The sequence below is a fragment of the Miniopterus schreibersii genome (genome assembly GCF_964146895.1).
Source record: "Miniopterus schreibersii genome assembly, chromosome: 5".
NCBI classification, from domain to species: Eukaryota; Metazoa; Chordata; class Mammalia; order Chiroptera; family Miniopteridae; genus Miniopterus; species Miniopterus schreibersii.
This window is the reverse complement of record NC_138106.1, coordinates 27,157,014-27,179,507: the sequence shown is the minus strand read 5'-3', so window position 1 is coordinate 27,179,507 and position 22,494 is coordinate 27,157,014. Positions and strand designations below refer to the sequence as shown.

At 38.0% G+C, this 22,494-nt stretch overlaps 2 protein-coding genes across 3 annotated transcripts; both read left to right on the top strand.

Annotated features, from left to right (window-relative positions):
• The first annotated feature begins 335 nt into the window (after positions 1–335).
• On the top strand, positions 336–11,653 carry EIF5A2 (eukaryotic translation initiation factor 5A2). The gene is made up of 5 exons (XM_081138179.1): positions 336–506; positions 1,182–1,382; positions 1,908–2,012; positions 7,871–8,002; positions 8,532–11,653. The coding sequence occupies exons 2-5, from the start codon at positions 1,218–1,220 to the stop codon at positions 8,589–8,591; spliced, it is 462 nt and encodes a 153-aa protein (XP_080994305.1). The 5' UTR covers positions 336–506; positions 1,182–1,217; the 3' UTR covers positions 8,592–11,653.
• A 5,998-nt stretch (positions 11,654–17,651) lies between these two features.
• On the top strand, positions 17,652–20,902 carry RPL22L1 (ribosomal protein L22 like 1). 2 transcript variants are annotated; one of them, XM_081138434.1, is made up of 4 exons: positions 17,652–17,750; positions 19,282–19,374; positions 19,540–19,661; positions 20,646–20,902. In XM_081138434.1, the coding sequence occupies exons 1-4, from the start codon at positions 17,742–17,744 to the stop codon at positions 20,788–20,790; spliced, it is 369 nt and encodes a 122-aa protein (XP_080994560.1). In that variant the 5' UTR covers positions 17,652–17,741; the 3' UTR covers positions 20,791–20,902. The 2 variants fall into 2 exon arrangements, with proteins under 2 accessions (XP_080994560.1, XP_080994559.1); XM_081138433.1 differs by having other exon boundaries at positions 17,677–17,750; positions 19,285–19,374.
• The last annotated feature ends 1,592 nt before the right edge of the window (positions 20,903–22,494 follow it).

Here is a 22,494-nt window from a genome sequence, read left to right as displayed (position 1 = left end):
CAGGAGTCTCTGCCTCCCGAGGGCTGACGACCGGCACGTGACGACCGGCACGCACCTGGGGGCAGGGTCCGCAGCGCACGTGGTTTGGTTCCTGTTAACTTGGGCTGAAACCCCAACGCAGCGACCCTGAAAGTCCCAGCGAGCGAATTTCCCGGCGGGCGCGTTCACCCCCCAGCAACCGGCCTCCAGAAAGCGCTCCTCACGCCGGAAGTACACTAATCCGCAGCACGTGGGGTTGCCAGGGCGCTCTTCACGTGACTGGGCGGGGCCTCGGGCACCTTGTAGCCAATGGTAGCCCGGGAGGGCGGTGCCTGTGACGCGCCGGACCTATCCCGGAAGTGGGGCTGAGGTGGGGGCGGGAAAGGGCGGGGAGGCCGGGGTGTGGAAAGTGTGGCGGCCCCGCCCCGTCTCTTGGAATTGCCGCCGCCGCCACCGCTGCCTTCGCCGCAGCTGTAGGGGACCCGCGCGGGTGCGCAGAGAGAAAGGCTCTCTTTCTTTGCTGAAAGGTGAAAACAGGGAAAAACTGGTAGGGCTGGGAGCGGAGCAAGGCAGGACCGCGAGAGGCGGCCGGAGCCGAGTCCGAACGAGCGAAGGAGGAAGGGTAGATGGGGGAGCCGAGGCGAGCGCGGGACCCGCCGGAGCTAAGGCCCATGTGGGGCCGGGCCGGGCCGGGGATGCCGGCTGGACCAGGGGGCGCCTGAGAGGCCGGGGCTCCGGCGCCGCGGCCCGGGGGCGGAGTGCGCGCCCGATGCTCGAGGGCTCGGCGCTGCAGGTCGGGTCCTGTTACCCCCGTTCTTCGCGGGGGCGTGCGGCCTGGGCTGGGTCCCCGCAGTGGCGCTCAGGGCGGCGGCGGACGGCGGGTGGCGCGGCGCGATGCGGGAAGGTCGCCGGGTTCTGCGGTGGGACGACGGGGGGCTGGGCTTCGCCGCTCCCTGCGCGGGCGCGCGCCGAGGGGCTACTCCCCGCTGGGCGAGCTGCTCCGCGACTTCCCCCCGCCTCCCGGTCAGTGGGTGGAAAAGTTTGTAGAGGCCGGAGTGAGAAAGTGTCCCTGTTCTCGGGTGGGTATGCTCCAAGTGCCGAAATCGTAGATCCATGATGCTTGGCACGTAACCCGTCCGGAATGAGATGTCTCTTTACCTGTGTGCCCGTCGTTAAAGAGCAAACACAAACTTTTCGCGTAGCTCCCTCGGAAAAGCTGCCACCTCCCCAGCCCACCCATGGCGGATGAAATTGATTTCACTACTGGAGATGCCGGGGCTTCCAGCACATACCCTATGCAGTGCTCGGCCCTGCGCAAAAACGGCTTCGTGGTGCTCAAAGGACGACCGTGCAAAATAGTAGAGATGTCAACTTCCAAAACTGGAAAGCACGGTCATGCCAAGGTAAGTGCCCTTCCAGGTCTGTCTGTGCGTTGAGATTTTGATCGTTTGTATTACATTACAGCACTTGAGACTTGTAACTTTGTAATAAGCACTTTTTTTTTCTTCCCACAATGACTGGGAGATCTGCTGTTACTTTGAATGCTGAAAGGTCGCATTTCCTTCTTGGGCCCTTATAATATTTCATTAATTGGGAATTGAAACTTTCCTGAGTCCTAGTGACTTAGAAGATCTGTTCAGTTTACAGATTAGAAAACCTAACCTAATTCTAAAACCTAACTTCATATGCCCTCTTATCACTTAGTTACCGGTCTGTATATGATTTGGGTCTTGATATATCATGATGCCCTTTAGTTGTTCACTGCTTCTCAATTCTATGACCACTATCCTTTTTTAAAGAAAGTAAAATTAGATGACCTTGGAAGGAGAATCTATCATAATCAGAGTCGATATTGTGCTTTTGTGTATGTAATGAGTGATATACTTGGCAAAGTTTAAACAGGTTTTCTGTTCTCCCTTCTCTGTTAGGTTCACCTTGTTGGAATTGATATTTTCACCGGTAAAAAATATGAAGATATTTGCCCTTCTACTCACAACATGGATGTTCCAAATATTAAGAGAAATGATTATCAAGTAAGTCCTAATTTCCTTTAGAATGCCGCTTGTTTCTTAAAGATGTGAATACTTTCTGCTACCAATTGTAATTTAACAAAAACCAGGAGTAGTTTTGTAGGTTTTTCTAACCAATTATTAGGCACCACTTATCTTAGAAATCGGAGAGATAGTGACATTTAACAGTTGTACCTTATCTAGGATTATTGCTAGTTTGCTCTTTTAATATTCTTGCATATTTAAAAAGGTGAAGACTTCTCATTATTTCTCAGACTAGGTGACTGAATATTGTGACTGAATAAGTTTAATTTTTAGTAAAATTACTGTTCTCTTTGTCGTAAAACATTTCAAATTTAGGTAACTCCCTCCCAAATGTCTTACTTCTTTTCACTTATCAGACCTAGGATTTTAGAGAAATTTTGGAATTCATGTTTCACCAACCAAGTTTGTGTATTAACGAAATGTGAGTCAGAATGTGGTATTCTTAAATAGGGAAAAGAGTTGAAATCCTTAAATGTAAAGGATCAAATACATGGTCACTGAATATTGTAAAGAAAATAGAAAAAATATGTAATTGTTTTATTTATACTCAGTGACCATGCTGTGACCTTTTGTTAAATTATAGGTATAAACTTCACATTTTAGTTTCAATTATACATTTGGATAGGTCATGTTTAATGATAGCATTTTGTTGTTTGGACTATTGCTAGTAACCAAACCATTGACCTCATAGTATGTGGGAGCTCAGGTTAATCATAACTAAAGTCTTTCTTGAAAGTCTTAAATTTCTGTATCAAGCATACCATATATAGAAGTCTTTTCTGTTCATTTTACATAGTGAGAGATACAGGTGTGACACTTAGATTTGTTTTATCCAGTTTAAACTGATTTCTTTCTATACCTTTTATTGTATTGCATAATTTTGAAAGAATGTTACCATCAACTGCTGTTACCCCAATGATTTCCTTTTACTCTTTGTCCACATGTAAACATATTGTACATGGTCTGAATCTAGTAAGCGGTTTTATATTTACACTTCCCCGTTTATCATAAATGTTTTCGAGGTAGCTTCAGACTGTAGAATTTTGAAACGTCTTAGTATAATAATAGCAAGTGTGTTTTTTTTGTTGTTCCTCTGTTTTTGTAGTCAGGTAGGTCTCAATTTGGATCCAGTTCTGCTTTCTAGCTGGATGACCTTGGATAAATTATGAAACCTCTCTGAGCCTTAGTCTTTCCATCTTCAAAAGAGGGTAAAGTGAGGGTTAAATTAAAAATTGCACCCCATAGTCACCTCCTAAGTAGATATACACCAAAAAGTGGTTCTTTTCTGCTCCCCCTTTTCCTGCATGAAAATTTCACTCATTCATTCCATTATTCTTAAAGCACCTAATTTAGACATGGCATATAGTAGGTGCTCAGTAAACATTTGTTAAATGCATATCTAATTATCCATTGAGGTGAGGATAGTGCGGCCAACTAAGGTTAAGCGTAGAATTTTGCCAAAAGTGAATTTCAGTTTGCATCCTTAACATGTGAATGCTTAGATTACTTGATATTCATTATATTCATTAATATGTATTCAACATAGAAGGCTTTTGCCTTTGAGTGTTTCAGAAAGATGGCATCAGTAGTTCAGATAATTACTACTGTGATCAAATTAGCCAATCATTGACTGGAACTCAAGATTTAACATAAAGGAAAAAATTGGGTGTGGGTTTATTTTGGGCTATAACAGCCCAGGCAAGGGTGAGGAGAATGAGAGTTAGTCCCTTGCCTAGAGCACATTTAAATAAAGATGGAACAAACAACTGTGCCAAGCCACATAGGAGCCTAAGGCAAAAGGAAAAATCAGTAATTCTGATTCTGTCTTTTAAAAAAAACTTGATATTTTGTTCATCATGAAATATTTTGCCTTATTTCTAATTTTTAAAAACACCTCATTAAAATATTGATCTGATCACTGATATTTCTTTTTGTCACCACCTTAAATTTTGCACCCAAGACAGGTGCCTCACTTGCCTTATCTAGTCCCAGCCTTTGGTGGGTAGCTTGGTTAAGAGAATGACTGCAGGGTGGGTAAGAGAATGACTCAAGCCCCACAAATCCTTGCTTTGGCACTTACTGTGTGACATCGGTTGTCAAGTTATTTAACCTCTTGCCTTCCTTTCTTTATTTATTAAATGAGGATAATGATAATGAACTTCTCATGGGATCGTTGTAAAGCTTAATTAGTCAATACTTAGAATAGTGCCTTGCAGAATAAGTACTTAGTGATCACATCTTTATCAGGTCAACCGTAGAATACTGATTTCTGTTCCATTTTTAAAAAATTAGCTCTATGAGCCTTTCCAATTATAGCTATTGTGCTATCCAAGTGTCTTGATTAAATTTCTACTTTTCTTATTTGGCTACATGTAGTCCTTTTTATCTGCTTTATTTGGTATTTCAAGTGCCTATTTGGCAGTCAGCTAAAGTGAATATATACACACACACACACACACACATATATATATATACACGTTCATTATAATAATTAAAAAGTAAATCTTTGTTTAGGAAAAGAAACATTAATATTTATAATTTTAACTTTATATATTTTAAAATAAGTTCAGAATGAAAGAAAAATTGTCTCCTGACTTTCATTGCAAAATGTAGTTAAGATTAGAATTCCTAATTTCCGTTACTCCCTAGCAGTCACTGAAGACAGTCAATCAAATGTTTTTTTCACTCTGAACTTTAAACATATTTGTATTTCATTTCATTGTAGTTATCAGTTCTCAAATTATCCTATCTTTGGCCAGGGAGAACTTATCAGGCCAGCTTCTGAGCTCCTTGAATATGCCTAGTGGTCTTTGATAGCACCATGCTTTCTAGTGTAACAGCTGGCTGCAGGCTCATCTTCTATACTTCCTGCTCTGAACCTGGAATTACTCATTTACCAAAGGAACCCTATGGAGAGAAATGGCACCTATGGGAGAAATAGCACCATGCATTGGATTCTTTCAGTAGGAAAAAGAAACACACATACTTCTACCAGTATTTTTGGGACATAGTATATTTCATTTGTTAGTCAGAAACTTGATAGACCACTGCAAGCCTAACACCTCTATTACTAGTTTTCTGACCCTGTCCTCTCCCATTGCCCTGCTTGCTAATAACAAATGATTACATACTCTCTCTACCCGCCCCCCCCAAAAAAAAGTTGTTCAAAGTCATCTTAAATTTATCCAATGAGTAGATTTGTTTAAAGATGAAGGATCAGAAGGAAATATTTATAATTGACTTATAACTGTATCCTCACCATCCTTCCAACTCTGTAGAGTCAGAGAGGGCTTCGAGAAGAGATGGAAAAAGTTGCACAAAAATATGCTTAAAACTCAATGACACCCTTAGCTTTTTTTTTTTTTTTTTTAAGGTTACAAATTTTTTTAAAAAGGGAAAATTGCACCTTTACAGTGGAAAAATCTGGCAGATACCCCCTTAGCCAAGTGATCAAAGTTAATGTCACAAGTAATAGCACATATTGAAATCATTTGCCTTCTGATGTGATTCTCTGAGGACACATCACTTATGTAGTATTCCTTCCAAAAATGCATTACCTGAATCATAAGGAAACAGTTAGACAAACCCCAAATGAGGAATATTGTATAATACAGTCAATCTGTGCTTCCCAAAAATGTCAATGTCAGAAAAGACAAGGGTGAGGAACTGTTCAATTTAAAGAAGACTGAACTGATATGACAGCCAAATACATACAAGGTAAGATCCTGGAGTTGGGAGGGAAAAGTTACTATCAAAGACAATCTTAGGACAATTGGCAAGTTTGAATATTGACTGTATATTGAATAATGTTTTAGCAATGCTGAATTTCCCAATTTTGAAAACTTAACTGGTTATATAAGAGTATGTCCTTGTTCTTAGGAGAAATGCAGTGAAGTATTTATTGCTAAAGACTTGTGTGAAACTTATTCTCAAATGGTTCAGTAAAAATAAGAAAAGAATTAGAATGTGTGATATTTATTTAATATACAGAGAGGAAAATGAACACGTGGTTAAATGTTAACAGTGGGTGAATCTAGGTAAAAGATAAGCGATTTTCATGCATTATTTTTATAACTTTTCTGTATATCTAAAATTTTTAAAATAAATAATTTAGGAAAGATCAAATAATTCATTTTCATTATTTAATTTTATTTTTCTATAGCTTAGTTTTATTTTTAAAATTTTAATTGTATTTATAAAGCAATTACTTTAATAAGATATTTACTATATATAAATATATTTTTACATTATATTTTATGATATGTTTGTACTTTTTTAAAAATTTGAAATGCTTTATATTTCATCCCACAGTTTATTTTATGAATTCTTGACTCAAAAAAATAAAGTACCACCACTATGTAAAATAAATATCAAAATACAAGTATTATTATTAGGCTTCTATGTTTCAGTCACTAATGGCAATGGAACCTTAACTCTTGAAATAGACAAGTTCCACTTCAGGGAATTGCTAAAATAACCAAAATCAAAAAGATCTGCCTTGTAAGCCTGTAGTTAATTGTTTAAAAATTATACTTCAACCTCCTTATTCCCCACTCCTCTATCAATCACCTCACAAATGTTTGAGAGACATAACGATTAAAAGTGTTGTGGTTGAGCACTAGCCTGTTTGGCTCAGTGGCTAGAGCTTCGGACTGAAGGGTCCCAGGTTCAATTCTGGCCAAGGGGCATGTACCTCAGTTGCAGGCTCCGTTCCCAGCCCCCATCCCTCCCTTCCACTCTCTCTGAAAAGCAATGGAAAAAATATCCTCAGGTGAGGATTTTAAAAAAAAGGTGGTGTCCTTGCTTTGTAGGATGTTTATGGTTTTTTTGTTTTTGAGATTTCAGACAGGTGCAAAACTGATATCTCTTGTGGTAGCTGGAGTTAGTGTGGAAGGCCGTAGCCAGCTTTGGTAGTGCCATCGAGGAAGAGGTTTGAAACTCTACTCCTACAGCGTGGCTGTATTATATGACATTAGTTAAAGGGGGTCCAGGACCACGTCTTTGACTCCTGCTGTGTAGTTCAGTGTTAACATCTGGTATTCGGGGTGATTGCCTTCTATAAAACCTGTTACACTGAGTTCTAGGCACACTGATGGTTTACATGCTTTCAGAATAATGAGTGCAGCCTGGCTGTTTCCTCATGTCTATAAGAAAAGAAATTCAGTTATATCAAAATAGTGTCTTCTTGCAAATTAGGTTGATACCTGGGTTTGTTTCATTTTGTCATCAACAAGCTAGTGTTTGTCCTTTTAAAAAAATCTGGTGTTGTTAGCAGTGAGTTGGAGACTAAAATTTTTCCACTTTGTTCATAATTAAACTGAAGAACACATTGTTTGTAATTGTGAAAAACGAAAAATAACCTTTATGTCCATTAATGGGAAAATGATTAAATTAGTTACAGTGTATCTATGCATTTGTGAAGTGGTTAAAGAGACTAAAGGTAGGTCCATATTTTCCAATTTGGAAAGAGTTCTAAGATATGTTATTAAGTGAAAACAACTTGCTGAAAAATACTTATACTATTTATATTTCTTTAAATAATTATATTTATATTATGTACATAAGTTGTAAATTCTTCAGGATACATTATAAAGAAGACTAAACTGTTTAATAACGTAGAGACTTGGCAGGGGGAGTGCAGGGAGGAGTGTAGACTTACACTTTTAGTCTACGTATTTTAGAGTTTTGTATGTCTAGCATGTTTTAAGCATGAAGAATATATTAATGTATTACTCTGTACTTATACTAATTAATATGGACTGCAACTTAACTATGTGAATATTACAGAGGAGTGGATGTATTCTAATCAGTGCAAGTGATATAATTCCTCTCAACAGCTGATATGCATTCAGGATGGTTACCTGTCCCTGCTGACAGAAACTGGTGAAGTTCGAGAGGATCTTAAACTGCCAGAAGGTGAACTAGGCAAAGAAATAGAAGGAAAATACAATGCAGGTGAAGACGTACAGGTAAAGACCTATGAGAAAATTATTTTTTGAAACCATTTTTTAAAAATTTGGCTTTAACTTTTTTGCATAAAATACTTACATAAAAAGTAGTTTAAAATACTGCTGAAATGTTGAACATGATCTTTGTAAGGCAGTTTTCCCATGATATCCTTAGAGCCCATTATCAAAGAAAGTATCAAAGTTAAATTTCTTGCTACATAGACAGTCAGCCTCAAATTTGTTTTGAAGATCAACATCCGAGCTATTTTTTAAGTATGAAAAAGAATGCTGTGGAAATACATAACATCTAATAAGTACTGAAACATTAATAGCTCTTATTCTCCCTGTTCCCTGGAAGTTGCCTTAAAAACCACAATTTAAGAAATTTCTAGCAAACTATACACAAAGTAGATTATTTGGTCTTGGAAAGAGGTATCTTTCCAAAGTTAATATGTATAAAATGTCCATGAATATACAGTATATAATGAATTAAATACATCGTGTGTGTCTTCCCTTATGAATGACTTTTGCTTGCATTTTCTCCTTCTAGGTGTCTGTCATGTGTGCAATGAGTGAAGAATATGCTGTAGCCATAAAGCCCTGCAAATAAATGGGAGCATCAGGCATGAGCAAACTTTTAGGTCTGGACCGACTGCAGATCTCAAGTTTGGTTCTAAGTTGTCACCAAAGCTATGGCCTTCATAAGCAACCTCATTTATCTTTTAATTGTTTTGACATTGTGCTGAGTTAGTTTTTCAGGCAATTGGTAATTTAAAAAAAAAAATCAAGATGTATAATTCTTTTTTTTTTTTTTTGTAGGTTTTTTTTTTTTTAATAACATTCCTGTGGTTTTCAGTATGTGAGTCTGAGAAACAGACAAGGTAGCTTCCGCAGATGTGATTTGTCTGAGCGCATCATTCCTGAATTTTACTTAAATGATAAATAAACCAGGGTTTCAAATCCAGCAATGTAGCATCTAGTGGTATTGAAGTACCACATTTAAATTGAATTGCTTGGCATTAATTTCAGACCTAATATCACAGAGTAAGTAGATTATGAATTGGAGCTGTCAGCTTTAGCCTATGTGTGGCAAGCACAAATTCTTAAACAAAAATCATGTTATCAAAAAGTGTGAGTTGTCTTAGTAGCCATGTGCAGCACCCTATATTACCTCGGTATTACCGTTCTTCGCCAAACTGTTGGCTGACTTAATATAACCTTATGTAGTGATTTTCATACTTGCTTGTGGTCGACAGAGAGGCATTAAACTGTTGGGTGACTATTAGCAAGTCATCTTGTAAAGAAGACACAGGCACAGTGGCAAAATGCATTGACTAAAGCTATAGGTTTTATTTGAGGCCTTTGTAATCAGCATAAAATAGAAAATTTCTTTCTAGTTGTACTTTTGCTTTTAACTTTTGTGCCCTCCCTCCCCCCCCCCGTATTTAAAGGAGTGACCTGCTTTATAGGATACTAAGCAGTGATTTTTGTTTTCTTTTGAATCCTCACCCGAGGATATTTTTTCCATTGCTTTTCAGAGAGAGTGGAAGGGAGAGAGAGACAGAGAGAATCGATGTGAGAGAGACATCAATTGGTTGCCTCCCGCTGACGGGGGCTGGGGATCAAGCCTGCAACCGAGGCACATGCCCTTGGCCAGAATCAAACCTGGGGCCCTTCAGTCCAAGGGTCGATGCTCTAACCACTGAGCAAAACCAGCTAGGACTAAGCAGTGTTTGTTTTTTGGGTTTTTTTTATGAATTATGTTGATAAATTATGTTGATAAACATTATCTGTAGTAGTCACTCCTTTCCAACCATTTGTAAGTAAACTTTTTTTGACATCAAAATATTTGTCAGACAAAAACTGGAAATTCTTCAAATTGATTTGGAACATTTGTTAAATTTATGTATATTTTTTTCTAAAATGAAATGAAAATGAATTATGGAGGAAAAGTTACTTTATGTGATAATCATTAACTTAAGTACCTATATGTATTTTTTCTGATTGTCATGTGACTTAATTCAGTTACTCATGTGAAATATAACTAGGAAAGTATTCTATAAAACTGAATTATTCTTAAAGTGTTTTAGGTGACCTTGCTGCATTTCTGTTTAGTGTTTTGGATCATACCTTATTTCCAGAATTCTAAACATTGTCATAGGATTTGTGAGGACATTTGACTCAATAACAATGGTTATATTGGAGTGAAACTTAGAACAAAGTTAGTTTCAGTAATACCTTCATTCTCTAGGACTGATTATGAGACCTCTCCCATCATGCCTTGATTTATATAAGCCCTTTATTCCTGTGATCTAGAAGAAAGTATGTGATGCTGTAGCTAATCTAATCAGTGACTGGGAATAGCATTAGAAACAGAAAGTCCCCAAGTTTTAGTTACTTAATTTGCTCATACTTCTAAATCTTGTGTTAGCCTCATCAAACCCATTTGGAAAAGAAGCAAGATACTTGAAGGAAATGCAAAGAGAATTCTAAAGCACAAGAAATATTGAGACTGTGGTTAATCATTTTTAGTGTAACATGTTAGCTTCTGCCCATCTAAAGCACAATTAGGAATTAGGCTAAATTCTTTCCAGTATTCCATTTCATTATCTACTACATGCTGCTCTAGTTTTTAGTACTTTATAATGTGTATGTTATTTGCTACTGGTTGGCATTATTACCCACAGGAATTCTAGAAAGTTACCAATCTGTGCTGCTTGCTGGTCATGTGTGTGACCCCAGTTAACCATACTAGTGTTCTGATTTAGTATTAATTCTGGATCAGCATGCCGTTGGTCTTCCAAACTTGTCAAACTTCACATAAATATATTTTCAATTGTGAGGAAAGTGTATGTAAATTATTATAATGCATCTCTACCTTCATACCTTGAATGGCAAAAGCTATTTATGCATAAATAATTCATTTTAAGTACTATGAAAAATTGTAAATACTTTTCTGACATAGATTTTAAAGATATGGGACTGTTTATTTTCACATAAGTCAATACGTGTCTCTAGAACGAAATATTTCGTTTAGTAAAGCTTTATAAATTGTATTCAAAAGAAGCAAAGAAACATTTTTTAGCATAAAACAAAGTGACTTCATTCTCTTTTGACATCAGAGATGTTAAAAGTTGATTTCTAGTATTTGTTGTACTTTTTTGTAGCAAATGGTAAATATCACAAGTTACCATGTATAGAATGTAGATTGTTGTATTGATAAGTTATACAGTGATACACCATATTTGTATGCAGGCATTTCACCAGTTTATATACAACAGTGATTTTCGACCTTTTATCATCTCATGGCACACATCAACTAGTTACTAATATTTTGCGGCACACCAAAAAATTATTTTTTCCGATGTGGCAAAAAAAAAAAAAAGTATAATTTTGATTCATAATTTTGATTCATTCACACCAAACGGCTATTGTTGTGTTGGCTGTTGTCATCTTTTATTTGACAATCTAAGGTAGAAGAGATCAGTGCTCCTGACTAAATAGGTGGGTATTGCATGTTTTAAAAATTCTTGCAGCACACTGGTTGAAGATCACTGATATACAATATTACATTAAGAAGTGGAATGTGTGTTTTTTTCTAGAACATTTTATTTCTACTGTGAAGACTTTGTTATACCTTATATGCTATAAAGTTGTATACCCTCTGAAATCAAATCATTGCCACTTTGACTTAGCATTTGCATCATAACATAATTATGATGTTTCTTTCATGTTCCTTTCCAAGGGCTGTCAGTCACTTGAAATTGTTGCTAACCAAGCTCTTGAATCAGTTTCCACTGATGATACAAAATTCCGTACCAATACTTTATAACAATTACCAAAACTCTCCTGCAGCCAGAGCATGATATATCTTTAATAGATGCTGCAATAAAATGTTTAGTCTATAAAGTTGGGGACACAGTGTTTCATTATAGCACAATGTGTGTGCATGTGCACACACAGCTTTGTATGTTCTTTTTACAAAGTCCTTCCAACTCTTAAAAGTACTGTAGTCTGGTAGTGCCTCAAATGTTGGTAATTTTTTTTTTTAATTTACAACTTTTCCAGAAATTTGTTTTTATACTTTAAGGTTTCTCAATTAGATTATTTCTAGTTGAGCTGTAATTTGAATGCATTGTTCTCAGGGCCGTTTGTGCTAAGAGTTGAAGTTTCATTATTTTAAAGATAACTGCCTAAAAATATATTGCAGAATTTTCCCAAACTGTAATACATACAAATAAAAAATCCTTAGTAGCAACATACTTAAACTAGATGCTGAATATTCAAGAAAAAATGGGAACATTAGTGACATCAATACTGGAATTTTGCCATATGCTTTTTTCATTTTAGAATACAGTTTGATAGTGTTATCTTAGAACCCCATCCTTAATGATATATCTGAAGACATTTTTTTAGCATGGACCCCAAAGATAGTTTCAGAGTGGTTCTCTAACATGCTTAGGGACAACAGATCAAAATTCATAATGCTCTTTTAGGTACATTAAAATGTTTACATGTTGAATTCTATTATATGAACTAGGAACATATTTACTATGAGGAAATATGGCTCTTAAGAAGTGTAAGAGCAAACTATAGACATATTTCCATAAATAGTATATTAAACTGATCAACAGTTTAAAATTTTCTATCATTTAGGCATAATATTTCAGTTTTCAAGCCTTTTTTCTCCTAGCATTCAGACAAATAGTAGGCAACAAAGCCTTAAGAAAAATTTATTGTGGAAGGTCTTAAAGTTGAGAAAATTCAATTTATTAACTTTATTAAATTTTTTTCTCTCTGAATTGGGTATATGGCATCATTATTTGATTTTAACAGGGAACATTTGGATTTAGCTTACGGAACACAGATGTTCTGTGGGAAGGAGCATGGCTTGAAGTCATTATATAATTTAATATTTTTCCATTAAATAAATATCTGAACATCAGTTTAACTACCAAGTGAAGTCAAGTGCCTGAAAAGTGCTGTATACATCTAATTAGCATGCTTTCCTTATGTGAAAGATGCATCTTAGAGCAATGACTGTCAGGCTTTCACCTGCTAGAAACATACTTATTGCCAAACTTTGCCATCCACCACTGTTCCTCTCAGAACAGGTTGAAACCTATTTTACAATTGAAAGAGGGGTTCTTTCATTTATATGAAGTCCCTAAAACTATTTCTTGGTAGTGGTAGACTTATCTTAGTTCAAGATTGCACTTTTAAAAAACTCTGGACACTAAACTATGTTCAGTGATGACTGCACAGCTTGTCATAAGTCATAGTTGTGATCTTTCTTGAGAGGAACTCTTCATTGTTGTTAATATCTACTACAAATAAGCACTCATCCTTGCTACAAAGTGTAATGCAAATGACTAATTCTACACTAGCGTAATGAAAATGACTAGTTCTGCACTCTTACGTACTTTTGTTGTCCTCTCCAAAAGGTTATAGTTGAAATAGTATTGTCTAATCCAACGGCACTTTATTAGTGATACATTTTATTTGCCTTAGGAGTAGGAGAACTCTTGTTTTTACCTGCAAAGACACATGTTTTAGCTAAAATTTTAATGTTGTAAGAAATGCAGTATTATAATTGTGCATTTTACATTCCAAAAGGTAAAATTCAAATGTTAAGTCTTGGGCTGTACTAAAATAAGTGTTGAAATTCTTTAAAATGTAGATGTAAACTTATCAATTATAACTTTGTTACATTAAAATATATGTGTCTGTTAACTTCATCAGTTATATTAAATAAAAATAAAGTTAACAGCATGCACTATTCTTGTATATATACATTTTTAAAAAAAAATTCATACTAGGAAATTGTGTGAATTAATGTGTATAGCACAGGTAAAAGAAAGTTTAACTTTTGTATTTATTGTGTTTTTATATTCTAGGTCCTTACTAGACAGTGCCCCAGCTTTATGACCTAGAATATTAACTTACAAATTTTATTTCCAGATTTAGGTACAATGTTTTTATTTTAAAATTTTTAGTAGCTTTTTAAATATGTAAATAGCCACATGGTTCAAAATTCTACAGGTACAAGAGTAAAAACCTCTCATCTTCATCTTCCTGTGCATCCTCCCAGACATATTATGCAAGAGAGGTTAATGGTCCCTCCCCTCCCCCTAACCTCCCAGGGCCTGAGCTGTTCTGTGCTGCCAGGGTTGCTGTTCTCTTTCTATGGTGATACGAGTGGTGGGATGAGTCCCTGGAGCAGACCCTTCACCAGTTTTCCAAGCCTCCTCATGTCTAATCAACACCATCTAGACAGATTCACCCCTGGACGGCTCAGTGGTTTCTTCCTTTTTTACACTTTACCCTTCTAGAACATCTCTCTCGCTCCCGACATGTGAGCCATGCCAAGACGGCTATGGCAGTTGTCAGTCACCTTATCCATGATCAGTATTGCTGATAATCTTTCAGGTCCAGCAAACATAATTAGGCAGTAAAAGAGGCACTAGAGTCTTCCACCCTCCAACCCTACTCTTTATTGCCACTTGCAAATACCAGTAGCTCTGTTTCCCAGAGGTAGGCATGGGAAGGGGGGAAGAGCGCATGCAAAGGGGCTCATTGTGTGTTATGTACCAGCCTGAGTCTATTCTCCCCCGGCCCCACCCTCATGATTGAACATTCTGTCCAAATAGAGGGTGTCCTGAGGAAGTGCCACATTTATAACCCATACTGCCTATAACACGTGTTCCACTGGACACCTGAGACATCTAGTCCCACAAGATGTTTAGCAGTATCAGTTACAACCAGTGGGTGTGTGTTGGTTCAGAAGGACCCACCTACAAGGTTACATCAATCCACTGTCCAATTTCAGAGTTATTTTTTATATCCAGTCAAATTAATTTTTGGCCACACCGTGGGCGCTTCCTAGAACCATACGATTGCTACTTTTTTATACAGTCGGTGTTTAGATATGCTCAAAAATTAGCCATTTTCTTTGCTATTTCTTTTGCCTATAGGCCTTCTTTCTAGGATCATTTTTCTTCTGAAATATATCTTTCAGAATTCCTTTACTGGGAGTCTTTTGGTAGCAAGCTTCCAGTTTTGCTATCTAAAAATACCTTAAATGCATCTAATCTCTTGAAAGATACTTTTCTAGTTTGTAGCTCTAGGTAGACAGTTATTGTCTCTCAGCACGAAGATGATAATCCTCTGCTTCTGGCTTCCATTTTTGCTAATGAGAAGTGAGCAGTTAATATAACTCGTGTTGGTAAATATTTTGTCTTTTCTCTATGAATGCTTTTGAGGTGATTCTGTGTGTTTTGAAGTCTCACTGCAGTGTGTTTAGGTGTGCATTTCTTTTAAATGATCATTCCTGGAGTTTACTGGGCTTCCTAAATCTACGAATCCAGCCATTATTTCTCTAAATTTTGGCTTTCCCCCATTTTCTCTATTCAATATATACAGTCTCTTATTTGAGTTTGATTTTGTAAGTTTTTATTAGGTTATTTTTATTCATGGATGAAATTCATGATTTTCATCCCTGTGTTATTTAGTGATTTAAAAAAAGGTGTCAGCTCTGTTTTCCAAGTTTATCTCAGGGAGTCCTTTGTGCTTGTATTTAAAGTTCATTTCTCTGGAGAGCGTTTGCATTTGCTTATTTTGCTTGGCACGACTAACCCAAGCACACTTTAAACTATATTTTCAGCCCGGCTGGGCGTGGCTCAGCGGTTGAGCATCGACCTAGGATCCAGGCGATCGGGGTTCGATTCCTGGTCAGGGCACATGCCTGGGTTGTGGCCTAGGCAGCCGATCAATGACTCTTATCATTGATGTTTCTCTCTCTCTCTCCCTCTCCTTTCCTCTCTCTGAAATCAATAAAGATGTATTTAAAAACAACAACAACTATATTTTCAGGTTTTTCATGCTATTTGAGCAGTGCTCGTTCCAGCCCCAAGCTCCTGTGAGCATGGGAGCTTGTCATTTCTGCCTCAAAAAAAAAAAAAAAAAAAGGTATATAAACTTTGCCACCAGTTTCCACTGAATAATTACTTAACTACTTAGTAATTACCTATAAAACCATATTTTAACCAGTCTTTTAAGGTGGCTACATATGGAGGGGGTTTTTCTGTGAATTTAATCTGCCATTTTGTTCTGTATTTTATTTTACTGATTTATTCATGCTTCAGTATCATGTAGACCCAATGGCTGAAGTTTATCCTGTAATAGAAATACACCTGTCATATATTACAGTATCTTATATGTGAATAGCTGGGACAACAACTTCCTCTCATTGTTCTAAATTGTCTTGGCTCTTTTCAGACACTTTTTATTTCATATGTTTTAGAATCCATTGTCATATATCAGTGGGCGCTGACAGGTATTGTATTAATATATACTGTCCCTGTGTATAAAGCTTGGGAAGAATTGAGTTACAATATTTAATCTTACCATCTACACATTTCTGATTAATATTTTTAAGTATTTTTCCTAAGTAAGAGTGTTTTCTGTTATAGCTTCTAACTAGTTATTTTGGGATTACTAGTTATTTTGAAATATGTGTTGTTAATAGTTCTTAACTGTGTTTTTGTTGTTTTGGTCAGAACATGGAAGACTGTCATAAACAAGCAAAATAAAATAATAAATGCCTCAATGTTTTTTTCCAAAATATCCAATACTACAAGAATCATTTTTTCTCTGCAGCCTGGCAACCCTTAAGAAGGAAATGCTAATTGCTCTTTTTTCCCCCTTAATGTTTGGGAAAGAAGTGAAATTATTGTGGTTCTTGAGGCAAAGAACCAAAATCTTCTAGAGATGGATTCCTGAGAATTCAGTACCTTACTCATACGCTACAGGGCGTGTGCTTCATTAAAGCATAGTTCCCACTATTACTAGTCGCTGTCATAAAGGATATGCACAGTTGTCATTTTTTAGGGTCACTCTCCACCCCCCATCCCTGCCCCACCCCATATGATAGTTTCACTTCCACAAACACCACAGCAGCACTCTGAGAAGCAGGCCACTTTCACAATCCGACCTCAAGTTACAATTCAAAACTCAAAAGCTATTTTTTCCTTTTGTGATCAAGACTGTCACCACCCCACCATCCACACTCGTGTGCATTAGATATTTTGGTAGTTAGGTCTTGGAAAATATCCGTTGAATTTTAAGTGGGAGGCATTTTGGATGGAAGTGAGGAATCCTAGGGTTAACTCTAGAGAGCATGATAACATGGAATAAATTACACCCAACAGCGGAACACTACATGATTTTCTCTTAAAGGTCTTTTTTCTTTCCAAGAATCTAGTTTGTGTTGACTTATGAAACAATGATCTCCCTCAACAGTCATTTAGAAAGCAGAACATAGATACAGAAATAACTTTTTTGCTGGGGATTATAATTGCAGTATTAGACAGGAGAGCTTAAAGCACCTTGAGACAATGCCTTGCCCTGATTGGAAAGAAGATCTAGGCGGTCGGTGAAAGATGACTCCCACCTCGTCGAATGCGTGTATCTCGCTGCGGGTTAATTGCTGAGATCATTGTGGTCAACAAGCGAGTCACCCGCGGAAAACAGCGAAGCATTTCAAACCCCGCCGCTGGAGGGCGCTCTCAGGAAACGTGACTGCCTGCGCTCCCCTGGCCACGCCCCCGGTTGCCCGAGTGACGGGCCTCCGCGCTCCTCCCCAAGTTCTCTTCCTGCGGGCGAAGGCCTTACGCCTCGGCGCGTGACGCAGCACGCTAAGCTACAAATACGTGCCGACGGCCGCCGCGCTCTCTCTCTGCTCACGCGGACTACCTGCAAGATGGCGCCGGTGAGTGGGCTCCGTCTCGCAGGGTTTGTCTTACCCCGAAGTAGATGACTTTCGCATCTGGAGAGTTGGGGTTGTGTCATTAGAGGTGAGGGGAGGGTATAAGTGGAGACCGGGTCAGGGAACAACCACGACGTGACGGCTCTAAGTTGTTTTTTGAGGTAACTGGCTCGCGGGCCTCGTGGAGCTGGCGCTGGGCCGGGCCTTGGCTTAGGCTGAGTGGCCGAGCGGACGCAGGAAGGAGGCAGGAGGGTGAGCGGGGCCAGAGGCGCGGGAGCACTTGGGCCGTTTCATTAATCCCGCGCGCTGGGCCATGACGGTGCCGCCCTGTTTGTTCGCAGCGGGAGGGAGCTGGTGGTGTCGGGCTGGTCGGACGGCCTTGTTAGGGCGGCGGGGGCTCCGAGGCTCGCGGCCCCGAGAGGGCCCCGGTTACAGAAGGGGACTTTGTAGCACGGAGTTGAGGAAGACGTTTGTTTGTCTCATGAAGGAATTATGTGAAATGTACAAATCACGAATGTGCTTCAAACATTTTATGTACGTTATCAGGGAACCAATAAGCTGTTAAAGTCGGTCCAGAGAGCATTTGAAAAGTTAGATGTGTGTCGGAAATTTACCAAAAAAATGTCAGGGAGGGTGATATTGCTGGGTTATATACTAAAGTGGGCCATGTCCAAGGCGGCCGTAAACCCTCCGGGTTAGTCTGTTCCGCCGGACAGAAATTGTTTGCGTCTCCTAATCAAATAGTGCCCCAACAGGGCTGTAAATTGCCCGGTCAAGTCCAGCTCCTAGTAATCTTTTTTACCATTTCTAAGTTTTGGATGATAATTTTTTTTTTTTTTTTTTATTGGCACAAGTTCCTCAACTACCTAAGAAAGCAAACTGGCCTTAGTACTTGGTACCCATTTGGGTGGACCTGATTTGGAGTGACATCCTCTGATAAATACTGATTTGTATGTTTCACTACGTTGTTTGAATAAAAATAGTAGCTACAGCGCCGTTTGAGTTGTGTAGCATTATTATGTGGCATTGGCCTGGGGTCTGGAAAACTTAAATTACATATGTTTTTAAAATTTAAAAAAAAAAAAATTACCAGACTAAAGGTCTCCCTCCCTTCTCACCTATAACAGTTTAGGAATTGAATTTTCTGGGTATAATTGCTGTAATGGAGCTTCGACTAGGTGAACTCTTCCCCATCTGCAGTGGGGATGGCAGTAGTAAAGCAGTGTCTGTCCTGTAGAAAAAAGTACCTGGTCATTTAAATTGGGCATCAGCGGTGTGAAAAATAATAAAGGCCATAAAACTTTCCTTGATAACTTTAACAAAGGGGGTGTTTCTAGTTTTAACTTGCAGTAAAAAGTAGAGTGATCCTCCTGATCTTTTCCAGTTGTAAAATTAGGATTCTTTGGAATCTTCTAGTGAAGAGAACGACAATAGTAGCTCATCATATACTTCGAAACACGGATGGCGGATTTCCATCAGATTTTTAAGTGAATAAATTGTTTTAGAGAGTCATAATTATGTTAACTTTCTATAGCAGAAAGCCAAGAAGCCTAAGAGGACAACCTGGAAGTTTGGTTTGGACCTTACTCATCCAGTAGAAGATGGCATTTTTGATTCTGCAAATTTTGTAAGTATTGCTCTATTCAGTGTTGTTTTTTTAATCGTTGTAGAATTCTTAATAATTATTGAGTATGTAATTGATTTTAACCTAAGTTCTGTTCCTAGGGTACCTTCCCTAGTGAATATCTAGGGTTTTCTTCCCTAGTTTTGCATTTTTTCTGTTTTAAAATAGGAACAGTTTCTACGGGAGAAGGTTAAAGTCAATGGGAAAACTGGAAATCTTGGGAATGTTGTTCACATTGAACGCTTCAAGAATAAAATCACAGTTATTTCTGAGAAACAATTCTCTAAAAGGTTAGTATTTGTTTTCCATAATATTTGAGTGAAATTATGATAATTGAGGAATGTTTTATAGAATATGTAATCCTAGTGTTCTCTATTCATATGTAAGAATAGATATGTTACTGATGTCAGTGAAATATATCAAAAGTGTTTTGAACTTTAATAAGGCCTATACGAATGAAAAATCTATTAGTAACAGTACCAGTTACTTAGGCTGGTGTCAGTAAGTGTAATTTATTGTGTGAGTACAGGCAAGCTATGTCCAGACTCTCTGTCCAGTGAATCATAGGCCTTGTAGTCAATCTTGTATATAAACTAATCACTAGGGATTTGGAGATGAAATATCTGTCCTGGAGGATCTTACACACATACAGATAAATATTATAAAATGTGATGCTGTAATTGCAGTATTAAAAGTATAGATAGGGAGGGCACAAGAAATTTGCAGAAAACCTGAGAATGAACATAGTGTTGCTGGTGAAATGTGGTATTGTTAGTAGAGGGAGCATCAGTAACAGGGCAGGAAGGCTTGATGAGAGCATTTGGTAATTATGAATTGCTTTAAAGTGGAAATGGAAGAGAATGGCTGGCGGTGAAGTTAAAACATGCTGAAAGTTTTTAATAAGGACAACCGTATGTTAGTTGCAGGGCTGTGTATAATCTTGAACTTGTAAGTAGAACCTGTTGAAAGGTTACCTCAAAAATAATCTGATTGTGGCAGTAAGATTGGAGAGGAAGCTGTATACTGCTCTCCTGCATACTGGCTTAGTTTTAGGGCAATGGGAGAAGAGTTTGTAGAGTTTAAACTGATTCTAAGTAGGGTTGAGAGGCTACCTTATTTGTATCCCTAGCAATCTTGCACAGTGGTAATACAAATGAAGTATTGGAGGGATTTGGGAACCCAAAAGATGAATGTAACAGTACATCTTACATGTAATAAGACTTTGCCTAGTAGGTATTGTATTTCTTAATGAAATTCATGTTTTTGTTTTAAAGATACTTGAAATATCTTACCAAGAAATACCTTAAGAAGAATAGTCTTCGGGATTGGCTTCGTGTGGTTGCATCTGACAAGGAGACGTACGAACTTCGTTACTTCCAGATTAGTCAAGATGAAGATGGATCTGAGTCTGAGGACTAGGTGAAGCCACCTTTTTATAGGGCTTTGCTTGCTAATAAAACAAATGAAGTATACAAGAGAAACCTCTAGAAATGGACTTTTAATTTATCAGTGAATAAAAAACCAACACTATGTTACGCTTTTGTCCTTATTTTAGTGTGTGCTGTGTACATGATGCTGGCTATCTATCCTTTGATAGGTTCTGTAAGCAGTATTTAAGTAGCTTATAGCTAGTGGAATTTTTTCCAGGATTTCTGAAAATTATTGTTTTTACAAATGTCCTCAGGTTAAAAGGTGTAGCGTTGTATAGGAAATAATAAAGCATAGTTTGGGTATAACTTTATTTGGTAAAATATTTAAGATTCTCTTGACAGTCTTAAATATTTTTGTAGTTTGTAAATGCAGTCTTGAGTGCCAAGAACACATCTTAGAAATAGGTGCTCAGTATTGAATCACTCTGCCCTCTGCTTCAGAGGATGCTTTCTAATGAGCATAAAAGCCTATGGATGAGCATAGTACTGCTCTAAACCAATGTTTAATTGCCAACCAGAAGCCTTGTGGGCACTAGAAACTCAAAACCTTCAAATCTGGACTCCTACTGTCTTACCCACTAAGTCTGTGTTCCTCATCTGAAAAATTACAATTTACTCAACCCGTTGAGTTGTCTCCTTAACCCCTTTCTGCACCACCATCCCACCACCATGATCATTCTAAAAATGTAGGTCAACCATTACTTAAAACTTCTCAGTGGATGGACATTTTCCCCAAAATGAAGAGGCCTTTGAGAATTCTTTAAACAGGATAAAATCTATGGGGCTTGGTAAGGGACACTGATGTTAAGGGAGAATTCGAGAGTGATGTACAACTGGCTAGATGGTGGCATTTGCTGAGTTTAGTCAGAATAGAAGACACATTCAGTTTTGGTCATGCTGAGTTTGAGGTCCAGATGTCAAGCAAGAAGTTGAGTTTATCAGTCCAGAGCTAAGAGGAAGGATTTAGGTCTTAGTACTAGGCACATAGGTAGTAATAAACGGTGTGAGTAAAATTGCTTCTGGGGAGTGGAGTGAGGATCAAGTATTGCTAACACCAACTGCCTCCTTCATTCCTTCCCTAGGGTAATCTTCCAAAAACTGGTTGTGTCATTCACACTTAAAATTGCCAGAGGGAAGGGGTCTTAATACATGGTGATGGGAAAAGATACAACTGGGTGGTGGGCACACAGAGCAATGTACAGATCTTGTAACAAACCCACACCTGAAACGTATATGTTCATATTAACCATTGTCACCCAATACATTTAATACAGTGTTTCTTTGGGAAGAAAAAAAAAGCTATGTAAATTCCACCTCCATAAACTATAATAAAGATGAAGAGGAAGCATGATAATACAGCCCTAAAAAAAAAGTTAATGTTTAATGTTGTGTAATAGGGCCTGTGTGCATTGTGCCAGATAAAGAGATACATGCCTTGAAGGAGTTGGCAGGTTGAGACAAAATCATTTATATAAATTATATTTAAAGAAGTCTAATTCCTGTATTAGTCCCCTCCGTTCTGCTTCCTCCCTCCCCCTACAGGTGGCCATTTAAAAAGAAAATTGTGACAGATATGTATACCATTAGTTAAATGACAGCTTACGGTCGGTACTCACTTTTCTCCACATTACTTTTTTTCACTTGATATCCTGCATCAGTCACTCCTGTGTGGCTGTACCATAGTTTATTCAAC

Excerpts from the sequence above, each read along its gene's own strand:
- EIF5A2 (XM_081138179.1), top strand. The coding sequence starts at position 1,218 with ATGGCGGATGAAATTGATTTCACTACTGGAGATGCCGGGGCTTCCAGC. Across the intron at positions 1,383-1,907 it reads GAAAGCACGGTCATGCCAAG|GTTCACCTTGTTGGAATTGA; the intron begins GTAAGTGCCCTT and ends CTTCTCTGTTAG. Across the intron at positions 2,013-7,870 it reads TTAAGAGAAATGATTATCAA|CTGATATGCATTCAGGATGG; the intron begins GTAAGTCCTAAT and ends TCCTCTCAACAG.
- RPL22L1 (XM_081138434.1), top strand. Across the intron at positions 19,375-19,539 it reads TTTTTGATTCTGCAAATTTT|GAACAGTTTCTACGGGAGAA; the intron begins GTAAGTATTGCT and ends GTTTTAAAATAG. Across the intron at positions 19,662-20,645 it reads GAGAAACAATTCTCTAAAAG|ATACTTGAAATATCTTACCA; the intron begins GTTAGTATTTGT and ends TTTGTTTTAAAG.